General features: G+C 49.3%; 1 protein-coding gene across 6 annotated transcripts in view; it reads right to left on the bottom strand.

Annotated features, from left to right (window-relative positions):
* DGKG (diacylglycerol kinase gamma) overlaps positions 1-25,816 on the bottom strand; it is a 206,516-nt gene that overhangs the window by 9,882 nt on the left and 170,818 nt on the right. For all 6 annotated transcript variants that reach the window (XM_050965403.1, XM_050965402.1, XM_050965406.1 and 3 more), the window contains one exon: positions 19,676-19,877. In XM_050965403.1, the coding sequence (XP_050821360.1) occupies positions 19,676-19,877 (202 nt within the window). The remainder of the gene's footprint in view (positions 1-19,675; positions 19,878-25,816) is intronic.

Below are 25,816 nucleotides of genomic sequence, written 5' to 3'. Positions count from 1 at the left end.
ACCCCTGCTAGCTTTGATTGAGCTAGCATGCTAAAAATAGCAGTGTGCCCACAGCAGCACAGGCAATGGCTCAGGATGGCCACCTGATCAAAATCCTGTCCAGCCCGCTGAGTTTGTACTCGGGTGCCTAGCCCAAGCTGGTGCCTGTGCTGCCATGGGCCACGCTGTTATTCTTAGTGAGCCAGCTCAAACAAAGCTAGGGTGAGCGTGTTTAGGCCCATCCCTTGGGAATCTGTGCCAATGGTTATTTATTTCACTTATCAAAGATACAGTTAAGAAGTGACTTGATCATGGCCTTTAAGTACCTACACCTCTTGTTCAGCTCTGCTGGGAAGAGGCTCTGGCAGTGGAGGGAGGGGCTGTAAGAGGAAGGTGCCAAGAGAGGGAAGAGGGAGGCAGAGAGGAGAAATGTTGAGATAAGAGAGGAATGCTTGTTTTCTGATTAGACCAGACAGTGCTGTGGCTTTCTTCTCTGCTCAGTGTCTCCACATAACAGCACCCCCTTTGGAGTGGAGGCCCCTTGTCCTGAGCCTGTGGGGTGCGCTCAGCAATCTCAGACAGCTCTTTTCCTCAGATGGGAAGAAAACACAGATTTCCCCCAACAGAATGCAATGGCCCAGCCTCTCTGCCCTGGTTCTGGCCTCTCAGGATTTGGCCAGCAGGGAATTCCCCCGGCATGGGGGAACACTGAGCAGGTGGGCAGTAGCGTTGCCAGCTCTTGCACCAACTGCCCTTCTCTCCGCAGTGTGGAGGATGGGAGGGGTTAATTGGGAGCAAGGGGGCGGGTGGAGCACAGCTGCACTCCATCATTTCTCACATGTTGCGTGGTCTCATAGGGACCACGGGCAACTGGCAGTGGTTAGAGCAGTCCCTAAGTGGCTCTAACTTAGGCTGAAGGGCTGGGGTTAGGGCAGACGAACTACGAGAATCAGGGAATGTAACTTGCTCTCTGAAGGCCCCCAAGCATATCTTGGTACAGTGGAGCCATGTGCTCTCAGCAACCTGCCTTGCTAAGCTAATGGGCTGATGCATTTTGTACCAGTGAGAGCTTTTTTAGGGGGTGTGGTTCACTCTTCGATCCAGTCCTATAAGCTCCAGTAACCAGCATGGTCCCAGGTGCCAGATCAGCGTGCCAGGTCCATGTTTGATAGGGTGTGGCTCAGTCTTCAGGCCAGCCACAGGCAGAAGGGAGAATATTTCCCTGTTGTGTCTATGTGGGTCTCTGAATGCACTAAGGAGACCAAAAGGATGTCAAGGCTGGGACTCTGTTCTGCAATCAGCAGCCAGGAGCCCTCGATAGGTGAGAGTCACTGCTGTCCAAAATACAATCTCCCACCCTGAACGTGTGGCCTACGCTATTTGTTCCTGGATATATGCCCTTGCCTTTGGCTGCATTAAAATACATGTTGGCTTAGGCCCAGCTTACCAAGTTGTCCAGCCTGCTCTGCATAACTGCCCTTAGCATTACGTATCACTCCACTCAGCTTTGGGTTAGCTGCAGATTTTACCAGCAGTGAATGATTTTGTATTTCCTCCCAGTTCATTGATCAAAAAGCTGAACAGCCGTGTGGCAAGAACAGATCCCTGGGGGAAACGCCCCCACTGGATATGATTCCCCATTAACAGTGACATTTTGATGTTGGGAAGAGATGGATATTGATCATATCAGTGGTATGGCAAGGCACAGAGAAGCCCTGCAGGATGCAGTACATGGTATCTCCCTGGCTGAGGGCAAGAGGAGACCATCCAGCATACCAACCAGTGCCCTGCCTGCACCACGCCCTGGGCTGAAGCCTGGCAGAGGAGTGCAGGGTCTGCATTAGCCTCTCAGGCTGCTTGCTTACAAGAGGCAGTTCTGATACTGGGCAGCCACTGGCAAAGTGCCCAGGAAGAGTGGGTTCATTGAATAGCCAACTTAGTGCCAAAAGGTCGCACTAGGTAACTGACTATAAATAGGGCTGGGACAGTATGGCCAGAGAAGGATGCAGACGGCAGTCTGCCTAGGGCAGCAGGGTCCAGCTATGGAGGAGAAATGGAAGAGTTCAAAGCTGTGACGCTCTCGCTTTGTTTCTTTGCCTGGGGCAGGAGGCCCCTGAATGGAGGTAACCAGTGGATTTCGAACTCTCCAGCCTGACCCTGTCTGTGTTTCATTCATGCACAGTCTGAAAGCTCAGTCGCATCCAGGGTGTCCTGCCTTCCTCCCCAGAAATCACACCAGCACCAACGGCGCTCATGAGCCCCTCTTGCCCAGGGATGGGCCACACAATACCAAAGCTGGTGAACCCACCTCAGCAAGGTTCTCCTGATGACCTCGTGCCTTTAGTTGCTGTTCAAAACACTAGCCCACCTCAACTGGGAAAGCGGATTGTGTTTTAGAAGCATCTTTGTAGCCACATGGAGGGACAAACAGCGACAGGAACTCACAGAAACAGGCGGGCCAAAGAAATCCAGTAGTGTCTTTACGATAACTCCTGAGTGCTAGAGAACGCTCTGCACGTTTGCACTGTCTTGTGCTGGGGACTCTCCATGGGGGCTCACAGCCCCACTCTGCTCCCTTTGCAGGGCACGTCTCACTCCCAGCACAGCTTGCTCCCATACCACATGCCCCCTACAGCTCCAGTATAGGGAGCATGACTGGAGCACACTGAGCTCCAGCTGTCTCTGCTGGGGACCTCTGCCAGCCCCCTGGCTGCTACTACTGTTTACCATTAATGTTGCCCAAGGCAATAGGCATTCAGATTGTCAGTTGTCCATGGCCCAGATGTGCATGCCCTCCTGCTTACAGGCCTGGTCCCTGGGAGACTGGTGAGTCAAAGAGAACCACTCTGCAAACATCCCGAGGGCTGGTCCATCACGCCAGGAGGAACAGACACTCTGTTGCTTCAGTTGTTCTCCTGAGGCAGCTTCCTCTCAGCCAGATGGCTGGGGTTATCCAGCTGCACAACACCATTGAGCCAGTGACCTCAGGCACCACCCTGGTTTTGGAGCTGAGAACCTATTAATGGAGTAGTTGTGAGTAGGTCTATTAATCTCCTTGAGGCTGGCAAACTTTTGTCATTACCGACTCCATGGTCTCCCCAACAGACACGAGTGCAAAGATGGATTTCACATGGTATATCTTTAGCCTGGAGGTGAGAGCAGGTCTTCTGCAGGCCAGTTTTCGCCTCCTGTAGCACATGAACCTTCCCTAGCCAACCACCGAGGTACGGCAAGACGTGAATTGCCGGGATGTTTGGGTGAGCGACCATGATGGTCACTGGGTATGTACTCAAGGGGGGCAAAAGAAAAGCTGACCAGTAACATGCTGTACTTGTAATGATCCTGCCTTGGGCAGAAATGAAGGAGCTGCCTGTGAGCTGGCCTGACAGACATGTGGATATAAGTGTTCGGTCCCATGGGGTTGGAGATGATGCAGCTGAGTCTAAGGACACTGCTCTGAACTTGCATCTGGGGACTAGGCTGGGGAGCCCTCTGACATGTAAGCTTTCCCACGGCAGAGAAGCACTGTCCCATGGGAGCCTTATGAGTCAGAATCCACTTGGGCATTCGGTCAACAGGAGATCCATCTGCCTGAAGTTCACCAGCTGGGCCAGCAAGGATGGGCAGCCATGGCTTCCATCATGCTGATGGAAGGATGTGTGCAGAAGCAGATTGCTCTTTTGTGGGGCCTTGGGCCAGAGCAAGTGGGGGTCCCCTCCCCATCCCTTCCGCCTGCAGTACTCCCCCACCTCGCCACTCCCACCCAGGTGCTTCTACTGGGGAAATGGGGTTGGGCAAAGGGGCTTGCCCCCCCACACCTAGGCCTGGCTCTCCTGCCAGGGAAATGGGGTCGGGCACGGAGGCTTGCCCTGCTTTGCCCACTGTCTGGAGCTCCTGACAGGGAGTGGGGTCAGGGCGCAGGGGCTTGTCCCAGTCCCTGGCAGGAGCGCTAGGCAGGTGGAGTGGGAGAAGCCCCTCTGGCCAACCCTGCTCCCCAGCAGGAGTCCCGGGTGGAGCAGGGGTAGGGTGCCAGAGCGACCATTTTTCCAGGGCACTGGGCACGGGCCGCACTCGCACAGCGGCTTATCTTCCACTGGACATGCACCAGCCTCACCAAACAAATGTAGTCAGCCTAGCACCTTTCTAGGGTATTTCTAGGTTCCCGGACTGATAAGAGGTTCATCTGTTGGAAGAGTAACATCAGTTATTTAGAGATTTACCAATCTGCAATAGAAAAGCACCTGTCCACTGCTCTGAGCAAATCCCTTAATAAATGACCCACCAATAACACCAAAACCACATAACCCAACACCAACATAACCAAAATCACTAGGCGTCTCCCCACATCACTCCTTGCAGGCCATACCCACCCCCTCTGGCTTGCAGAAAGGATGGGGTGGGGCGAGTGGGAGCACCAGCTCAGCACAAGAAAATATCCTTGATTCCAGCTTCGATCCACCACAGAGCTTGAAAATACATTTCTGGCGTGGCCTTGCAGGTTGCCAAAGTGTGGATTAGTGAGGTTCTGCTGAATGCAACAACATCCCACTGCTGGGACTGATTAGATTGTTTGCCTTCTCCTTGTGGAGCAAGCGATGCAGAATATACTGTTCTCAAACATCAAATTAAACCATTTTGAAAATGGCAAAAAGTTACCGATTAACAAAATGACACTATCATTAGGGAATTAGAAAGACAGGTGGGTAAGATCTTTTATAGGACCAACTTCCATTGGTGAAAGAGACCAGTTTTTAAGCTACACAGAGCTCTGGGAAAGGTACACAGAGTGTCACAGCTACATACAAGGTGGAACAGATTGTTTAGCATAAGCCGTTAACACATATTGTAAGAGACCATTCAAGGTGAAGTGGCCAGTTAACACCCCTCCAATTATAGAACAAAAAAAAGGAGGTTAGTGGGTTACAGACTGTTGAAACAAGCCATAAATCCAGTCTCTTTATTAAGACAATGATTTTTAGGGTCTAGCAGAGTTATGAAATTAAGCGCTCAGGCTCGTCTTTTGAAGGTGTTGTGCAGGTTTCGTTTGAGGGCAAGGACTGACAGGTCAGATATCGCTTTGTGAGAAGTCCACCCCCACAGGTGATGTGAGGTTTGTGTCTTTTATCATTTTCCTGTGTGAGTTCCTTCCAGAAGAAAGTGATTTGTTTCACCCACATAGTTGTCGTTGGGGCATTTAGTGCACTGGGTGAGGTACATCACCTTGGCTCTCTACTATCATTAAGAAAAGGAATAGAAAGTAAATATTTCAGTAAAAAAACTCCAAACCGGATGAAATACAACTAGTACTGAGGTGTCATAAAGATAGAATATAATAGTTGAAATATTCTATTTCTCTTTTTTAAATCAGTAAGAGCAGCTGCTACTTACTACTGTTTGTCTTACTCTCGAGATCATATTTTCATTTCCTGTTTGTGTTATAATGAAATATTTTGACACTTTGAAACAAAATAAGATAAGCACTTAGAGTACTAATCCATGAAGCAGCTGTTTCAGTTTCCTTGTGTTATCCTGGAATCATTTTGCTAGGAGATTGAAAATACTTGCTCGTCTAATGTCATGTTATGCACTACTACCACCTGTCATATCATTAAATAATAAAAATAATATAAAAATGAAAAAAACATAAAATAAAAATGGAAATAAAATTTCAAAATTCCAAAATGAAAAATTTCAAAGCAATAACTTTTGGCATTTTGATTTCTGGGGAAATTAGAAAATATTTGTCTGCATTCCAATTTGGGAATGAAAACAAATTTCAAAATGTCAAAATATCCCACAAAACAGAAATTTGGAGTTTTGACCATTTCTTCTTCTAAGGCTTGCCATTTAAACTCACAAATGGTTACAGTCAAATGATTACAGTTCAGTCGAGTCAGATATTACCTGCAGCATCACTCATCTAGATACTGAGAGGCCAATGCCACAAATCAACATTGAAAAGAAAAGAAAAGAAAAAACTTATCACAACTCAGAGCATCTAATCCAGCATGATATTCTAGGTGATAGAATTCCCAATCAGAGACTGGCCTAGACAAGCAGATACATTAGGTCCTCTTATTTACTGCTCTAACAAAGTTCCCATGTTCAATAATCCCTCCCCACTACTGATACAGAAATTCTCAACATTTTACAAGCTACTTGAAGAAAAATACCTTAGATCTCTGACGAACAGATGGATCAGTATGGATCAGTAATTGGTTAAAGATAGGAGACAAAGGGTAGGAATAAATGGTCAGTTTTCACAGTGGAGAGGGGTATATAGCAGGGTTCCCCAAGGCTCTGTACAGGGACCAGCGCTGTTCAACAATATATTCATAAAAGATCTAGAATAAGGGGTAAACAGTGAGATGGCAAAGTTTGTAGATGATACAAAACTACTTAAGATAGTTAAATCCAATGCAGACTGCGAAAATTCAAAACGGGATCTCACAAAACTGGGTGACTGGCCAACAAAATGGGAGATGAAATTCAAAGTTGATAAATGCAAAGCAATGTACTTTGGAAAACATAATCCCAACTATATGCACAAAATGATGGGGTCTAAATTAGCTGTTACCACTTAAGAGAGAGATCTTGGAGTCATTGTGGATAGTTCTCTGAAAACGTCTGCTCAGTGTGCAGCGGCAAACAAAAAAGCGAACAGAATGTTGGGAATCATGAGGAAAGGGATAGATAATAAAACAGAAAATATCAAAAAGCCATTATATAAATCCATGGTACGTCTACACCTTGAAATACTGTGTGCAGTTTTGGTCTCCTCATCTCAAAAAAAAAATATTAGAATTTGAAAAAGTACAGAGAAGGGCAACAAAAATGATTAGGAGTGTGGAACAGGTTCCATGTGAGGAGAGATTAAGAAGACAGGGACTGTTTAGCTTGGAAAAGAGACGACTAAGGAGGGATATGATAGAGGTCTATAAAATCATGACTGGTGTGGAGAAAGTTGAATAAGAAAGTGTTATTTACCCCATTCACATAACACAAGAACGAGGGGTCACGCAGTGAAATTAATAGGCAGCAGGCCAAAAGTATAATTGTGTTCCAAAAAGAACTAGATAAATTCATGGAGGATAGGTCCATCAATGGCTATTAGCCAGGATGGGCAAGGACACAACCCCATGCTTTGGGTGTCCCTAAACCTCTGACTGCCAGATGCTGGGACTGGATGACATGGAGTGGATCACTCAATAATTGCCCTGTTCTGTTCATTCCTTCTGAAGAATCTGGCACCACCCACTGTTGGAAGACAGGATACTGGACTAGTTGGACTAATGATCTGACCCAGTATGGCCATTCTTATGTACTCCTTGTAATGATTCTAAACAGGCAGGTCCAGGGCCAAATGGGGCTAGAAATCATTAAGAATTGCTCAGTGATGGGGATCTCGGTAGATGTTGGGCCACTGCTTCCCTGCCCTTCCTCCCACAAACACCTATTCCCCCTGGAGCTAAGGAGCAGCACAGACTCATGCTCTGGCGCTCTGGCTACTTGTGGCTGCATTGCGTCAGGCAAAAAGACAGGGGGTAAAGGGGGGTGTCAGGCTTGGATTTTCCCAATCTTTTTCCAGCTCACCCTGAGTGGCAAACTGCCCTGATGATTGTGTTCCACCTTGAAGGCTTTGGCCACATGAGAGTCTGGCTGGTTTTGTCGGTGAAAGCTTTGTGTTCCACCAGCCAACTGGCCATGTGATGCTGCTAATTCCCAAATAGGCCTTTCCGTCCCCAATTCATCCCGTGCCAGAAGCTATTACCGAGCTCTTCCAGAGATCCCCAATCTGAAGTTTATAAAACAATCTCTTCTGCAACTAGCACTGACAAAACCAACACTCTCCTCCCGTCCTTCCCCCACAGCGATTTCAAAACATGATTAACATCTATGTTGTCTGGATCCCCTGGCTCAAAACTGGCTTCCTTGAATCTTCTCAATTAGTTAAAACAATTCCCTCCACTCACCACAGCCCATTCATGGCAAGGACCTTTTGAGGACTGTAAAGGAGAAGGCACTATTGGGCTCATAATGGAAAACAAACCTAGAACATAACGTAAGAATGGCCATACTGGGTCAGACCAAAGGTCCATCTAGCCCAGTGTCCTGTCTTCTGACAGTGGCCAATGCCAGGTGCTTCAGAGGGAATGAACAGAACAGGTAATTATCGAGTGATCTATCCCCGGTCACCACTCCCAGCTTCTGGCAAACATCATCCCTGCCCATCCTGGCTAATAGCCATTGATGGTCCTCAGCTTTACCTCTGCAGGGGCTCTCATCCACTTCTCCAATCAATGCCTTTATGAAACCTAGCAGAGGTGAAACTTCCTGCAAAAGGAAGAAACATAAAGGCTATTGCAGGTGACCGCCACATCGTGGCTGGGCTTAGTAACTCTGCACTTACTTTATTATTTACAGCACTTCGAGATTACTGGCAATCATAACATTGTCTTATCTATTGTCCCAAAGGCAAATGTTCCTTCCAAATGTGGCACATCCAAGCAGAGTGAAATGGCTCCCTGTTTGTTTTATGTCAAGCAACCCCCGAACCCCATGGGCTCAGCCCTGGGGCCAGTGATTTGGAGCGACAGCCCCAGCCCGTGTTCTTACAAACCATGCCGAGTTGTTAGTCTGATACATACAGACTATAGTTCCTAAGAGTTATCCCGGGTGCATGCAGCATGGGAGAGGCTCTCTCTTACATAGCTAGCACTAATCTCAATCAAGAAATTGTGCTTGGGGGAACCTTTTCACCTGCAGCTAGGGGCAGCTGCATTGGAGGTAGACTGGTTGGCAGTTTGAACGAAGAGCTCTGTCATGGTTTGGAGAGTCAGTGCTACATCTGCGGAAGTTCTGCTGCAGGGTCTTCAAACCGTGATTGGAAATGTGCTCTCATATTATAAAATGCAGTAAGTTAGAGAAGACTGTCAGTAGACAGGGTTCACTGAATGACCCAGTGCCTGGAACAATCCTTATTTACAGAGCATTTTCCAAGCGCTCTGTAAACAGTGAATAATTAACACTTACAACCAGGGCTGGCTCCAGGCATCAGCCCAGCAAGCAGGTGCTTGGGGTGGCCAATGGAGAGGGGCGGCACGTCCGGCAATTCGGTGGCAGGTTCCTCGGTCCCTCTCAGAGCGAAGGACCAGCCGCTGAATTGCTGCCGAAGACCGAAGCGGCAGCGGTAGAGCTGATCATGATCGCGTCTTTTTATTTTTTTTACTGCTTGGGGAGGCAAAACCCCTGGAGCCGGCCCTGCTTACAACCCCCTTGCGAGACAGACCTAGGGGACGGATATTGTTCCTTTTACACACTGGTAGACTGACCCATTCAAGAATCTTGCTCAAAGGCAAACAGCAAGCCAGTGGCGGGGTTGAACTAGAACTTGGGGGCTCTCAGCCTCACACTCAGTCAATGAGACAATAGCTGCTTCTATGCCACAACACTAGCAAAGACCCTATTAGACCCCAATAGTTTCAAAGCTTTTCCAAGCCTCAGTTCCTGTCTGCCTCTGACCAGGTCAAATTAAGAAAAGCCACCAACTCTGCAAGTGCAAAGTGAACCCATCTGGGCCCCACTGGTGGTGTGGGATGAGTGATGAACAAAGGCAGGCTCCATGTTTACTCTGGCATAGAGTCACACTAACTATGTGACTATGAAAATGGCAAGGCGTATTGCTGCTGGGGAGAGCGATGGGACAAGCAGGGCAGTCAGGGACTCATTAGCTTAACCAGCTAATCTTGGAGCTTTTAAAAATTTTTTGTATTCCCGGAAACTGGGCCAAATAATCACTGTTCCCCTGACTGCCTTCTGAATTTGTTACTGATGTTTGTCAAAGGCCTCTGGAGGCCATCCAGGCATGTACGCAAATGATCCAGACTTAACACGCTCATGCCAGCGAATGGTGTCAGGAAGGCAATGCTCACCCCAGCCAGCGGTGGTGCTGTCCGAGACTCAGCCCCTCCCCATGTACTGGAGAAGGCTTCCCCCATGTTTCACAGGGAAAGTTCAAGGCCAACGCCCAGACAGAAGCTGGGGCCGAATCGATTTCCACTCCCAGTTCAGTGAGCTGCAATGGTCCCAACTGGGCCTCGGGGAGCAGAAAAACAGGAAAGGCAGAGCGACCTGAGCTCTTCTGGTTCACAGCTGTCATTTTGTTCATGCTGTGTATGCACCCATCAACAGCAATGATCTCTCTGCAGGGTTCAGCTTCCCCTCAGCTTGGCCAAAACCCAGTCAGTTAGTTCCTTGAAGCTCAGCAGCCAGATCCAAGCCCCGAATCCACAGGGGGGCTGTGAGCAGAGAGAGGCAGTGGCTGAAATGGAGTCCCATGATGCTGCCTGCCCTGGCAGCTGCTCCCCCACACACATTCCACATCATTTTCTTTAACAAATCTGGTCACTCAGGAACACCAGCACACAATCCTCCTCCACAGCAGGCGGTCAGACAGGTAGCCTGGGGGACAGAGGCCAGTAACAGATGCTTTCGAGGAAGGTCCCTGAAACTGCACAGACTCATAGAACCACAGGGTGAGAAGGGACCACAAGGGTCAGTTAGTCTAACCCCCTGCCAAAACGCAGGATTTGTTGTGTCTAAACCCGTGGTGGGCAACCTGTGACCCGCAGGCCCCATGTGGCCCATCAGGGTAATCTGATTGCGGGCAATGAGACATTTTGCTGATGTTGATCATCTGCAGGCATGGGTCCCCGCAGCTCCCAGTGGCCGCAGTTTACCGTTCCCAGCCAATGGGTGCTGTGGGAAGCGACGGTCTGCAAGGATGTGCTGGCCACTGCTTCCTGCAGCTCCCATTGGTGGGAACAGTGAACCGCGACCACTGGGAGTTACGGGGGGCCAGGCCTGCGGACTGTCAATGTCAGCAAAATGTCTCGTGGCCCGCAATCAGATTACCCTGATGGGCCGCATGTGGCCTGATGGGCTGCAGGTTGCCCACCATTGGTCTAAACCATCCAAGATAGATGGCTATTCAGCCTCCTTTTGAAAACCTCCAGTGAAGGAGCTTCCATGACTTCCCCTAGGCAGTTTGTTCCATTGTCCTACTGTTCTTACAGTTAGGAAGTTTTTCCTGAGATTTAATCTAAAGCTGCTGGGCTGTAGTTTGACCTCATTGCCTCTTGTTCTATCCTCTGTGGCAAGAGAGAACAACTTTTCTCCACCTTTCTTATGGCAGCCTTTCATGTATTTGAAGACCACCATCATGTCCCCCCTCAATCTCCTCTTTTTCAGCTAAACATACCCAGTTCCTTCAGCCTTTGCTCCTATGGCTTGCTTTCCATCCCTTTGATCATCTTTGTCACCCGCCTTTGGTCCTTTCTGGTTTCTCGACATCCTTTTTATACAGCAGTCACCAAAACTGGACACAGTACTCCAGCTGAGGCCTAACCAGGGCTGAGTAGAGCAGTACTATCACATCCCATGGCTTGCATGCTAAACCTCTTTAAATGCAACCTAACACTGCATTTGCTTTTTTTGCAACAGCATCGCATTGCTGACTCATGTTGAGGTTGTGATCCACCACAACTCCCAGATCTGTCTCAGCCATACTGCTGCCAAGCCAGTTATCCCCCATTCTGTATTTGTGCATTTGGTTTTTCTTGCCTAAGTGCAGCATCTTACATTTGTCCTTGTAGAATTTCATTTTGTTGTCTAGAGCTCAATTCTTCAATTTATCAAGATCAGTTTGAATGTTAGCTCTATCCTCCATAGTGTCTGCAACTTTGTGTCATCTGCAAATTTGATCAGTATGCTCTCTATTCCTACATCTAGGTTATTAATGAAGAAGTTAAATAACACCAGACCTGGAACAGATCCCTGTGTAACCCTACTTGAGACCTCCTTCCAATCTGACATCATTCCATGAATATCAGGGGGTAGCCGTGTTAGTCTGTATCCACAAAAACAATAAGGAGTCCGGTGGCACCTTAAAGACTAACAGATTTATTTGAGCATAAGCTTTCGTGGGTAAAAAAATCTCACTTCTTCAGATGCATGGAGTGAAAGTTACAGATACATTCCATTAATAGTTACTCTTTGCCTATTATTTATTATTTGTTTTACAGTAGCACTAAGATCAGGGTCTCATTGTGCTAGGTGCTATACATACACATAGCAAGAAACATTTTATCAATCCTACGAAGTCCTAGATTTCAAAGTTATCAAGTGGCAGTGAGTTCCAGGGGGTAATAATGTGTTGGGTAAGAAAGCACTTTTGATCAGTTTTGTATTTGCCACCTTTCAATCTCATTGAATGTTCCCTTGTTCTTGTGTTATGAGTAAGGCTACATTTTAGTCATGGGTATTTTTAGTAAAAGTCATAGACAGGTCATGGGCAGTAAACAAAAATTCACGGCCCGAGACCTATCCATGGCCTGGTCTACACTACGAGTTTATCTTGAATTTAGCAGCGTTAAATCGAATTAACTCTGCACCCATCCACACAACGAAGCCCTTTACTTCAATATAAAGGGCTCTTAAAATCGATTTCTGTACTCCTCCCCGATGAGGGGAGTAGTACTGAAATCAACACTGCTATTTTGAATTAGGGTTAGTGTGGCCGCAATTCGACAGTATTGGCCTTCGGGATCTATCCGATAGTGCACCATTGTGACCACTCTGGACAGCAATCTGAATTCGGGTGCACTGGCAGGTAGGTAGACAGGAAAAGCCCTGCGAACTTTTGAATTTTATTTCCTGTTTGCCCAGCGTGGAGCGCTGACCAGCACAGGTGACCATGCAGTCCCAGAATCAAAAAAGAGCTCCAGCATGGACCGTACGGGAGATACTGAATCTGATCTCTGTATGGGGAAATGAATCTGTTATATCAGAACTCTGTTCCAAAAGACAAAATGCCAAAACATTTGAAAAAATCTCCAAGGCCATGATGGACAGAGGCAACAACAGGGACACAACACAGTGCTGCGAGAAACTTAAGGAGCTGAGACAAGCGTACCAGAAAGCCAAAGAATCAAATGGACGCTCACGGAGGGAGGGGCGACTGACGACTGTAGCTATCCCACAGTTCCCAGACTCTCCAAAAACCATTTGAATTCTGGACTGAGCTCTCAAAGCCTGAAGGGTCAAAAACATTGTCGCGGATGGTTCAGGGTATATGTCGTCAGCCCCCACCCCTGTGAAAGCAAAGGGAAAAAAATCGTTTCTCGCCTTTTTTCAATGTCACCGTATGTCTACTGGATGCTGCTGGCTGACGCTGTGCTGCAGCGCCTTCACAGCAGCATCCTCGTGCCTTGCCTTGCCTTATGGATGGCAGATGGTACAGTAGGAATGGTATCCGTCATCATCGTCGTGTGGGTGCTCCTGGCTGGCCTCGGTGAGGTTGGCTGGGGGTGCCTGGGCAAAAATGGGAATGACTCCAGGTCATTCTCTTCTTTAAGTTTTGTCTAATGGAGATTCAGTCCTGCCTGGAATATCATGGCAGCTGGAGGCTTCTGCCTCAGGCTGCTCTCCCAGTCAGCAGCACTGCGCGGTCGCGCCTACCCTAGCCTACTTGCTACCAGGACTCACAGTCAGATACTTAGACCTCTACATTTTGCATCAAATAAAAAAATTAAGCTGCCGTTTAGAATTGTCCCCCAACATACATATCCTGGGACATTTTGTATTTTACCAGTGTCAACCAAAGGCCCACACACATTTTGTATTTTACCAGTGTCAACCAAAGGCCCACACACAAATGGAGATTCAGTCCTGCCTGTGCCTCTATCCTAGTGCTTATCACAGATTCCCATTTTCAGCTATAGGCTGAGCAAGTGCAGAATGGTGGTTCACTCTACGTTGCTGTAAGCCCACCGCCCTCCCCTCCCCCCTTTGATTTCTGCTTGCAGAGGCAATAAAGTCAGTGTTGTTTCTTACTCATGCATTCTTTATTACTTCATCACACAAATGGGAGGATAACTGCCACGGTAGCCCAGGAGGGGTGGGAGAGGAGGGAAGCAATGGGTGGGGTTGTTGCAGGGCACCCCCAAGAATGGCATGCAGCTCATCATTTCAGCGGGATGTCTGGGGCTCTGACCTGGAGTGGCCATTTGCCTCTCTGGTTCTTTAGTAGGCTTGCCTGATATTCTAGGCAGGACTGACTCTGCATTAGACAAAACTTAAAGAAGAGAATGACCTGGAGAGTCATTCCCATTTTTGGCCAGGCACCCCCGACCAACCTCAATGAGGCCGTCTAGGAGCACTCGTGACAGGAGCAGACAGTACAGTATGACTGGTAACCGTCTTTGTCAACTTGCAAAGCAGCAGACGGTACAGTAGAGCTGGTAACCGTCTTTGCTAACTTGCAAAGGCAAGGGGATGCTGCTGTGTAGCACTTCGGTACTGCGTCTGTCAGCAGCATCCAGTAGACATACGGTGACAGTGAAAAAAGGCTGAATGGGCTCCATGGTTACCATGCTATGGCGTCTGCCCGGGCAATCCAAGGAAAAGGGCATGAAATGATTGTCTGCTGTTGCTTTCATGGAGGAAGGATTGACTGACGACATTTACCCATAACCACCCGTGACAAATTTTTGGCCCCATCAGGCATTGGGATCTCAACCCAGAATTCCAATGGGAGGGGGAGACTGTGGGATAGCTATGGGATAGCTACACACAGTGCAACACTCTGGAAGTCGATGCTAGTCTCGGTACATGGACGCACACCGCCGAATTAATGTGCTTAGTGTGGCCGCGTGCACTCAACTTTATACAATCTGTTTCCAAAAATCGATTTCTGTAAAATTGGAATAATCCCGTAGTGTAGACATACCCCATGACTTGTACTATATACCCCAACTAAACCTTGGGCCAGGGGTCTGCGGGTGCTCTGCGGGGGTGGTGTGTGGGCGCTGAGGGGGCTGGGTGGTGGTGGCCTGGGACCCCTGCTGGTGCTGGAGGGGCAGGCGGTAATGGTGCACGTCCCAGGACCCCTGCTGGTGCTGGGGGGGTGGGTGGGGAGGGTTGGCAGGGCTGGCAGGCTCCCTACCTGGTTCTGTGTGTCCCTGCAGCATCTAGCAGGAGGGAAGGCTGGGGGGCTCCCCATGCTGCCATGAGCTCTGGCTCCACAGCTCCCATTGGCCAGGAACCACAGCCAATGGGAGCTGTGGGGGGCGGTGCCTGGGAGCACCGGCAGTGCAAGGAGCTCCCCTGGTCCCTCCACCTGGGAGCTGCAGGGACATGTCGGCCGCTTCTGGGAAGGAAGGAAGGCTCCCCCCTCCCCCTGTGGGAAGGAAGGCTCCCTCCTCCCCCCATCCTGAGCCCCCTCCCACACCCAAACTGCCCCAGCAGTGGCTGGTGTGGCTGGCCCAGGGGCTGCCTGATCTGTTCAGTCAGTCCCAGAGTCAGCCACTGCAGAAGTCACGGAACCCCGTGACAGACATGCAGCCTTAGTTATAAGACAGGAGGAAAAGGAGCACTTGTCTCTCTCCTTCCTATTGGGCGTGTGAAGATAACACATTAGAGACCGTAGGGTGCTCCGATCACACGCCTGACTCCGTATGGCTCCCAGTCATAAGTACAGACATGCCACTAGGGCTATGCTACCAGAACACGGCATTGAGTGCAGTGCTGAGGGAGCTCCAAGAGGCAGCTCAGTCTGATCACTCAGAACAATGGATGACTCACTGGATAACAACGGATGGTCAGATCACATTGGGACAAGAGTTACAGAAGCAGTTTCTCAGCATCATTGCTTCTCGGAACAGCTAGTTCTAGACACAGGTTATTTAACGCTGAACTCTGGCACTGCACTACTTTCTGGGCTTTTTCTCTCTGATCTCAACCTGCCCCTTCTCCAGCTGCAATTTCTGCCCTATACTTTATTGACTTCAGAGACAGCTGTATCTCACTGACACCTGGACAGAAGGTTTTGTCTGCCTCTGCTGTACCTTGGCACCCAGCAGCTCTCCCCCAGCTCCTACTTAAAATAATCCCACAAAGCCTTGCTAGTTTTCTGTCCATGCCCTTTGGAGTTACTTGCGTTACAGTGGAACCCACCCCTCCTGTAGCAGCTCTCTCTTCCTGCAAACTCCCCAGTGGTTAGTTAATTTACCCCCCACCCTTTCATATCATCTTCTCCTTTGCACATTGGGGCTCTGAAATTCCTCTGTCTCCCTAGCCCTGTGGAAGCTCTTCACAGAGCCCTACCACAGAAGCCCTAAATGTCACCCTCAGGAACAATCCCCGGCATCTCCTTATGGTTAAAGATTTTGCTCTGAGATATTGAACAGCAATCTGCAGAGCTATCTCCACTGGATTGATGGGCTAGCAGAACTAGCAGTTAAGCATATGACTCAATTCATATCTAGTGAATGCACACAATCTGTGTTATATAATAATCCCCAATTCGTAGGAGACTGGAGGCTAGACTAAAACTTGAGGAGGCTGAAAAACACAAGGGGTTCTGTTTGTTCATTGTATTGACTCCCTCAAGCAGCCAGAGGGCTTTCTACTAAATCTGTGTTTGCTTATTCTCCATCCTTTGCCTCTGAGGCAGGATGGCATGCTTGCCTCCTCTTTGTTGGGTTCCCTTTACTTTGACTTTGTCACTAGTGCTGACTCTCACACCGCAAAGGGTTTATCTCCATGCCCAAGTCCGGATGAAGGATGGAATTAAAATGGGGAGGGACCAGAGTATAATTCTCTTGAAGCCCTTGGTCTATGTCCTCCTATGGAGGACAAGCTTTGCAAAGCAAGTGTTTAGTTTGGGCCCTCGGAACATAGCCACAAACAGGTGTGGGGAGCTGTGCACGTCAGTGAGACTACACTGAGCCCGATTCCTCACTGCCCTGCACCTCTGCAGCCATCTCCCCTGGGCACAGCTGGCGCAGGTGGAAATCGCCACACCAGGCCCAGGGCCACAGGGAGTCAGGCCCGTTATCTGACTAAGGAGGTTTAAGCAATGGGTAGCGCCCCTCCAGTTTATGCCGCTCTCATGGCTGTCTAAGTCATACTGCGCGGCAGCCTATCAGGGCCCCCAGAGAGGGGAGCCAGAGTACAGCAAAATGCAGCCTGCTTTCATAGGCCACTGTCAAGGGAATAGCAGATGCAGAGCTTTCTTCAAGCACCTTCAAAGTCCCTCCCAAGTCCCCCACAGCGGTGCCAACCCCAAATGTGCAAAAGTCCTGAGTCAGGGCCCAGAAATTATGAGATTGGCTTAGAAATCATGAGAGTTTAAATCACAGTAAATGTTGTTTCTCTGTCTTCTGATCTCTGAGCTGCTAGGTCACCCTCAGCTCATGCCCACAAAAGGTTTTCTCTTCAACCAGGAGGGTTAGAAAGGCAGGCTGAGATACTCACACAATCACCTGACTCTAGGAGTTGGGGCTTGCAGAAAACCACCAGCTATCGTGAAACGTGCAGATGCCAGAGCTGGCCATGCTGCAGTAGGGGCCTAGAGGGAGTGTAACAGGACAAGCTCCGCATTTCATTCCCTGCTTTTCCCCTCAAAGTAGCAATGACTGCTCCAGCAACAGCAGTCACCAGCTACCACCTCCACCCCCTAGCGAGACTCCACCAGCAGGGACAGGAATTCTGGCCTCACAGGGCACTGCCAAGAACGCCCCAGCCCTTGCCGTCTGGGGTCAGACTTTTGAAGAGCCAGGCAGCACCTCACATTCTCCTCCTGCCCCCTCCCATGCTGTCAGGACTCAGCCCCATGGCAGGCTGCACCTCCCCCTTGAGCACTCCCCTCCCCACAAGAACCCTGCACCTGTGCCTCGACTGATCATGTTAATAATCACCTTCCTCTGCTCTGGAGAGCAGCTGCCCACAGCCCAGAGCTCAGGGGCTCCAGAACACCTGCAGGCCCCTGGCTTGCTGGCACAGCCCGAGCTCTTCACCACCAACTCACGGTAACCCAGCCGCACGACAGCTCTGGGGCCCCACCACGGCCAGTCCTGCTGCCCCCGACCTGCACCCGCCGCGCAACACAGACAACAGGAGGAAAGAAGCCATGAAGCCTCAGCCAGTGCCTTAGGGTTGCCAACATTCTAATTGCACAAAACCGAGCCCCCGAGCCCCCTGCTTCCCTGAGGCCACATTCCGGCCCCTCCCCTTCCCCGAGGCCCTGCCTCCCACTCATTATATTCCCCCTCCCTCGGTGGCTTGCTCTCCTCCACCCTCACTCACGGTCACTGGGCTGGGGCAGGGAGTTGGGGTGCGGGAAGGGGTGAGAGCTCTAACTGGGGGTGCGGGCTCTGGGGTGGGGCCAGAAATGAGGGGTTCAGGGTGCAGGAGAAGGCTCCAGGTTGGGGTGCAGGAGGGGGTGAGGGCTCTGGCTGGGGGTGTGGGCTCTGGGGTGGGGCTGGGGATGAGGGATTTGGGGTGCAGGATGGGGCTCCAGGCTGAGGCAGAGGGGTTCTGGGTGTGGGAGGGGGGGCTCCATGCTGGGACAGGGGGTTGGGGTGCAAGGGGGGGTGAGGGCTCTGTCTGGGGATTTGGGCTCTGGGGTAGGGCTGGGGATGAGGGGTTTGGGGTGCAGGAGAGGGCTCCAGGCTGGGGCAGGGGAGTTCAGGGTGTGGGACGGGCTTGGGGTTGGGGCACAGGCTTACCTCTGGCAGCTCCTGGTCAGTGGCACAGCGAGGCTAAGACAGGCTCCTTGCCTGAATTGGCTCTGCGATGTACCCCGGAAGCGGCCAGCCGGTCTGGTTCCTAGGCGGAGGTGAGGCAGGCAGCTCTGCATGCTGCTCTCGCCCACAGGCACCACACCCGCAGCTCCTATTGGCTGTGGTTCCCTGTGGCCCCCTCAACTAGGACCAGACCTGCTGGCCGCTTCTGGGGCGCAGCGCAGAGCCAGGACAGGTAGGGAGCCTGCCTTAGCTCTGCAGCACCGACAAGCGGACTTTTAACGCCTGGTCTGCAGTGCTGTCCAGAGCTGCCAGGGTCCCTTTTCGACCGGGTGTTCTGGTAAAAAACTGGACATCTGGTCACCCTACGGTGCCTGGGAAGATCATCGATCGCTCCCCCCTACTCCCCATGCAGTGCAATCAGCAAACAGCCTCCTCAGACAGAGTCCAGACACACACACCAGGCCCTGAGTCTCACACTGACCTAACTGAGATTTGTGTCCCATAATCCCCACACCATCCACTGGGTTGTCGCTAACCAATCCCGCACCTGCTCTGCTCCACAGCACCCAAGCTGGCTGGCACTGCAGGTTGAGGTTCCCTCACAGCTGGTCCTGTCCCCATCCACACCCAGGGCATTCTATTCACCACCCACCTACACCCAGGGGAAGGGGGGATAACCCACCTGCTCCCTTTGTACACACAGGGAGAGATGGTCCTTGAGTTGGAGAAGGGCAGGAGTATTAACGTCATTGTACACATGGGGCCACGTCAGGATAGTCAAAGGAAACATCTTTTGACCATTCTCCAGGGCTTTCCAATGCCCAAAGGGTTGGCAAATGGACAAAGATTTTTGGGTACCACGGAGAGAAGGGAAGGAGGTGGGATGAGGGCAGTGTGGATTTACCTCTGTTCGGGGCCAGTTAAATGCTCATGAAAGAACCACTCTCAGTCATAAACCTTCTCTCACTCTCCTGTTTTAAGCCATGACCAAAGTGCCTACAGAGATACATGTACGGTTCAGTCATCCCTGCTCTGTGCTTTATCGAGCCCTACCGCCTCCCATCCCCAAGCCTCTCCATGCACTGGGAGTGACGGTGTTCGCAGCTCACCTTGGATGCAGAACTTGAGTTCCTTGGCATCAGTGACCACCGTAGAGTGCAACTTTTCGGGCACTTTCTTGCTGATCCGATTATAGCTGCGCTGTCTCTTGGTCTCGCCCCAGAGATTGGAGCCACCATACATGCTGGGGATGTTGAGGACAGCGATGCCCTCTAGTGAGGTACTGCTCAGGTCCAGCAGCGTTCCGTCACACTGCAAAGAGACAGGCATGGTCAGGCATTAGACACTGACTGACAGCCCAGGTTACAGACACAGCCGAGTGCCCCGCTTGGGCGGGGCCTGTGGGCCCACAACAGAGACACAAACAAGGGACAGATGCAGAGCTCTCAGGAGCTGGGCTTGCAGAGGCATGTCCAGTTCCCCAGAACTCCAGAGAAGGCCTAGGCTAGGAGAACTGGCGGGATCCCGCACGCCAGGAACACCACCGGAAAATGGTCCAGACATCCTGATCTACCGTACGGCAGCTACAGGCACTGAGAGAAGTGTAAAGCGGAGAGCCCAAAATCAGTGACCACACAGCATTCATCAAAGCACAGAGTCGTTATGAGGCAAGTGGAAAAATCACATCAGTCCCTTGAAATAGCACTGCTGCCTTTCTGGAGGACATGCTAGTCAGACACAAGTGGCTGGGCTTGCTGCAGGGCGTTTGGGTTGAAACACAATGGCCTGTGGCATACAGGAGATCAGACCAGATGATCTCTTCTGGCCTTACACTCCATGACTGTGAGATGGGGAGGCATGTCTCTTCGGGGGTGGGGGAGAGAAGAGGAGCCATTTTCATCTGAATGGCTAGTGATTTCCATTACCTGGCTCTGGCCGGGCGGTGAGACCCAGCAGTGTGGAGGGCAGAGGACAGTGAACAGAACAGTGTATTTATGGCATGTGATGTTTGGCCCTGATTCAGCAAGGGACAGGTATCTGAGCATGTGCTTAGCTTTAAGCACATGAGAAAACCTATAGACGGCAACAGGGCTACTCGTGTGGTTCGAGTTAGGCACATGCCTCAGTGCTTTGCTGAACTGGAGCCAGAGGACAGAGCTGCTGATCTCTGGCCTGCACACACAGACAGCCCAGGCTGGGTACAAAAAGTTCAGGCTGCCACTTGGGGAGCAGGCAGCACATGGGGCGTCTGCACTGGGTACCAGCCCCATCCCACGGAAACGGCCTGGGAATCCTGCCCTCAGAGAGGCCAGTGGCGACTTGTGCTGTGGATTGGTCTTTCCACCGGGTGTACTCTGCATGCAGGCAGCAGTTCAGACCAGGCCACATGCAGCCCCTTCACAAACAATGTCTGGTTTTCTTCCCAGCCCTGGGGCTGATAGGCAGGTAGTGCATTTTTTCAGTCTTTGAATGTATTCCATGCGCTGTTCAGAACTGCTAGAGGCATATGGAATGGACAGGAAATACAGTTCATTCATTAAACTGAAACTGGCACAATATCCGCTACAGGACCTGCCTTGCAAACAATGAGTCCCTGCTCAGTCACCAGGGCCGGCTCCAGGCACCAGCTTAGCAAGCAGGTGCTTGGGGTGGCCAAGGGGAAGGGGCGGCACGTCGGGCTCTTTGGCAGCAATTCGGCGGCGGGTCCCGCAGTCCCGCTCGGAGGGAAGGCCCTGCTGCCAAAGAAGAAAACGGTGCGGTGGAGCTGCCACCGATCACGATCGTGGCTTTCTTTTTTCCCGCCACTTGGGGCGGCAAAAACCCTGGAGCCAGCCCCGTCAGTCACCCCCTTATGGAAAACCTGGGAAAAAACACCCAGACTTTGCATTGTGCCTCGAAGACCAACAGAGTCAGGTTGTCGTGGATTAAGTCAAGGGAAGGGAATTCAGAGTGGAGGGCCCTTCCCTGAGAATGCCCTGCCACTGACTCCTCCTCATGCATACCTACCATCTGGAGTTCCAGCGGGGGAGCACCTTTGATCTCAGCATCACGGTCTGACCCCATATGAAAGGTGATCTCTATTACACACAAACCCCAAGCCCTAAACAGCTTAACGCTAGAGCCAGTCAAAACAATTCCTTGCAATATGTAATGTCAGTGAAAAGGGCTTTTTGTCAAACAACTTTTTTCACAGAGTAATTTCCATTTCATGGAAACTTGTCAATGAGGCCAGGAAACATTTTGCCCCAAACTGAAAAATGTAACTGAAAACAGAAATTCTGACCCCCCCACCCCAAGTTTTCTGTTGTGGATTTTTGAAATCCCCCAAAACATTTGCAGGACATTTTGATGAAAACAAAAATATCAATTTTTAAAAATTTCTCATGAAAAATCATTAGCATTTTTCAAATAGCTTTACTTAGAACCAACTTGGGGGCGGGGGTCAGGTGTCAGCACTGAGCATCACCTCGCCCCTCCCGGATGTCAGGAGAAGCAGAGGTTATATAAGCACCTGATCCAGCAGAATCTTACATGCTCTGTTGTTGTAGTTGTGTGGGTCTCAGTATCAGAGAGACAAGGTGGGCGAGGTCATATCTTTTATTGGACCAACTTCTGTTGGTCTGTTGTTCTTCAGCACCTGAAGAAGAGCTCTGTATAAGCTTGAAAGCTTGTCTTTCTCACCAGCAGAAGCTGGTCCAATAAAAGATAGTACCTCATCCACCTTGTCTCTCATGTTGTTGTGCGGGCATTTCTGTTCTGAATATTGTATGTAGGGTGCGGGGAGTGGAGGGGGTCAAATATAACTCTCTGATAGAATTCAAGAACCCCTGTCCTAGCAACGCTCTCTCATTTTTTGGTTCTTTCTTTTGGTTACAAGATGTTTTATATTATACATTTTAAATAAAAATTTAAAAAACCCAGAGAAGTCTGATTAGATATTTTTTCTCATAATTTCAAGTGGAACTGATGTCACTAACCAGACAGTTTCTCAAATCACTGCTCACAGTGCACCCTGTTCTATCTACAGCAGCTTAGAAAACATCCACTGCTCAGCTACCTTTCCCTGTGGCCTCTTCTCTTATTATTTGAACTTACTTTAGAGAATCAAATATTTTGGCTTGTCAAAGCCTTATTCCTTTGATGCCTGGATACTGTTTCTTCTAAATGCGATTTGGAAAATTGGGTTGACTTTGGCAGAAAATAATATTACAGATGTGAAAGAAAAAATTGTCAATTTTGGAGTCTCTTTAGGAAAGCAATAAAGCATTCATTACTTGGAGTCCTTACTGAGGCATCTCAGTGTTGCATAGACAAATCGCAACATTTGAAAATTACACTAAAAGGTATTTGTGGCATTCCAAAGGACTAGAGGGAGGGACAAATAAATAGAGTTTTTAATTGTATAAAGGACTTTAATTCCTCTGCCAGCATTCAAGCAGGTAGAGTATTTTATAAACGAAACAATACTTGCACTGTGGTGTCCATGAAGCGGCCCCTATATACTATTACCCTGACATCATCTTCTGATTGGGAAAGCTGATGACTTATAGGTGGAAAAATTAGGTGTGGTTTCCTCAAGGTAGAAGGGTAAATATCTTCCTTGATGTTGCTAAAACTACCATGCATGTAGGGGGCAAAAATCTTTGCTTGCATTCAAAATGTATTTCCTAGGCTTTAAAGCATCTGTTCTTTTGCCTGCTAAGTTACAGCTGAGCAAGGATCAGAAATGTTATTTTTTTCTTGGATTTTGGTGATGCTAGGGAATTTCTGTCCTCTGTGTTTTCCAAAGAAGAACATGTGTTGGGTAACGAAGAACTCTCTAATTCTCTGTGGCTAGAATTTTGATTCTTTTTCTTGCTGAGTGAGGACCTCAACCTTATTTTTTATGGAATCATAGAAATGTAGGGCTGGTAGAGACCTCAAGAGGTCATCTAGTCCAGTTGTGGCAGGACCAAGTAAACCTAGACCATCCCTGGCAAGTATTTGTCTAATCTGTTCTTAAATACCTCCAATGATGGGGATTCCACAACCACCCCTATAGAATCATAGAAATGCAGGGCCGGAAGGGAATTTTTAAAATAATTCACGCTAAAGTTAGGACATTTTAAATATTCATGCTAAAAAATTAGGAAATTTTAAATATTACCGCATGATTATGTGTGTGAATCTGCCTGCAAATGAATATACCAGTATGCACACACACATACACACTTATCTTTGTATATGCAATACTTTTTTATCCCCTACAATGCTTGGAAGTCTTCTCTTTTTTTAGCTCACCCTGGATTGTGAAAAGCCAGAAATGTTTTTTTAATTTATTTTAAGCTAAACTCAGAATTTTGGGCCTTTGTTTCAGTTACTCATTCTTCAATATATTTTTGAAAATAATAAGTAAAATATCCTCTAACATCTCAAAGTGTGTGTACAGTGCCTAACGCAGTGGGGTAGTGATCCATGACTCGATGCTGCTCATCTCAATGGCATTTCTCTGTTGGTCTTTAACATGATAACTTCTGAATGCTGCGTCTGGTTAATTCCAGACTTCTAGGGTCTGTAAAACTTCCAAGCTGCAGGTCACCAGGCAACGCTATGCTGGTAGAAAAAGGAAGTGCCAAAGACATGCTGATGCAATAGGATATGGCTTGTTTAGGGGCAGGGGGAACAGTAAGGGCCCAGTCCCAGTTGATGTAACTCAATGTAGCTTCACTGAAGTCACACAGATCATTTCCATTGGAGCGAATGGAGCTGGGCAGCTGGCCCTTCCTGTTCCAGTCTTTCAGAGAAGTGGGAGTTGGAGTGCAGGAGATGGAGAAGGGAATAGGAGCCTGAGAGGACATGGGGGGACCTCTGACATACAGACATGTGGGGAGAGAACACTGGGATGCTCCTATGTACTGAGACTGGAACGAGCACATCCACATTGGGTGGTGTGAACATATGCTGGGAGCGGAGATGGCTAAGAGGAAGGCTATTAAACACTAAAGCACACACACGTACCCAGAGTGTCTAGCCAGTCTTTCAAGTGTGGGTCTTTAATGTTAGGCACATGAGTCTGTAATTAGTTACCTAAACTCGGTTGCAGGCACCTAACTGCTAATTCACGTACACACTCATTTAGGTAGCAGAGTATTTAGGGCCAGATTTACAAAGGCAGCTGGCACCTGAAGATGCAGGTAGACACCTTGGGGGGATGAGCTCTCCCAGGATACGCACATTTTTACAGGTATTCCTGTGTCCACGCCGAGGGTGGGATGTATTGCTTGGATAATTCTGACATAGTTAAAGCAGTACAACTCTCTAGTGTAGACACGGTCATAGGCCCCCTGGGTTGACAGTTATCTCATAGTAGATCTATAGCGAGGAACAGGGGTACTCCGGAGATTACAGGCTCGACACAGCAGCCATTGAACAGATGAAACAAATGAAGGAATGGACCCAGGAGTGCAGCGAGGTCGGCTGGCTGGAAAAGGGCACCAGATAAGCCATTTTTAGTCTTTAGGCTAAACATTACTGGCCCAAAGAGGGAAGGGATGGAGGTGGTGACCCAGTCCAAAAGGAATGTGATCGGCCAAATCCTATACACGACAGTGCCTTTATGAGGTTAGGAAAACAGGCATATTAGAAAGGACCCCCATCCTCTGCTGGGATCAGCAGAACTTGGGCGGGTTTGTGCTGACTTTAAGAACCCGGTGCAGACGCCACATACACACACAACACACTGAAGAACATCCAACGAGCAGGGAATGTGTTCCCCCCCACCCTTTTTACCCTCCTCTGTTTGTGTGCCAGCCTGGTACAATGGGCTCTTTGAGAAGGGGCAGCTGGCAGGGAGGCTGGCCGTAGAATGTGCAGCTGGGGGAAAACCAAATTCATTTCCAGGAGCTGTCCCATAATGGATGCCAATTTCCAAAACAAAACTACCATTTCTCTGCCCTCATGGCAGTTGCCTCAGAGCTGGAGGGAGGCCGGACTGGGAATTTCAACTTAAAATGCTGCTAGGTTAACACTTTGCTGCCTGGGACGGTGATTTACATAACACACCCATGTTTGCAATGGACTGCTTGAAACACCTGCATTTGCTCCTGATCAACCGCGCCGATCTCAAATCACAGGATGCATCGTTGTGCAGCCTGGCTTCTGCACAACATTCAGAGACATGCAACAGAAGTCTGGGATTTTAACAATCCCTTCCCCTCTCAATCTTTCCCCTCATCCCATGGCAGCACTACCACCTGTTTGGGGCAGTGTGT

The sequence above is a fragment of the Gopherus flavomarginatus genome, chromosome 8 (assembly GCF_025201925.1).
Source record: "Gopherus flavomarginatus isolate rGopFla2 chromosome 8, rGopFla2.mat.asm, whole genome shotgun sequence".
Classification (NCBI taxonomy): Eukaryota; Metazoa; Chordata; order Testudines; family Testudinidae; genus Gopherus; species Gopherus flavomarginatus.
The sequence above is the reverse complement of the archived record's forward strand: the minus strand, read 5'-3'. Positions and strand labels throughout refer to the sequence as shown.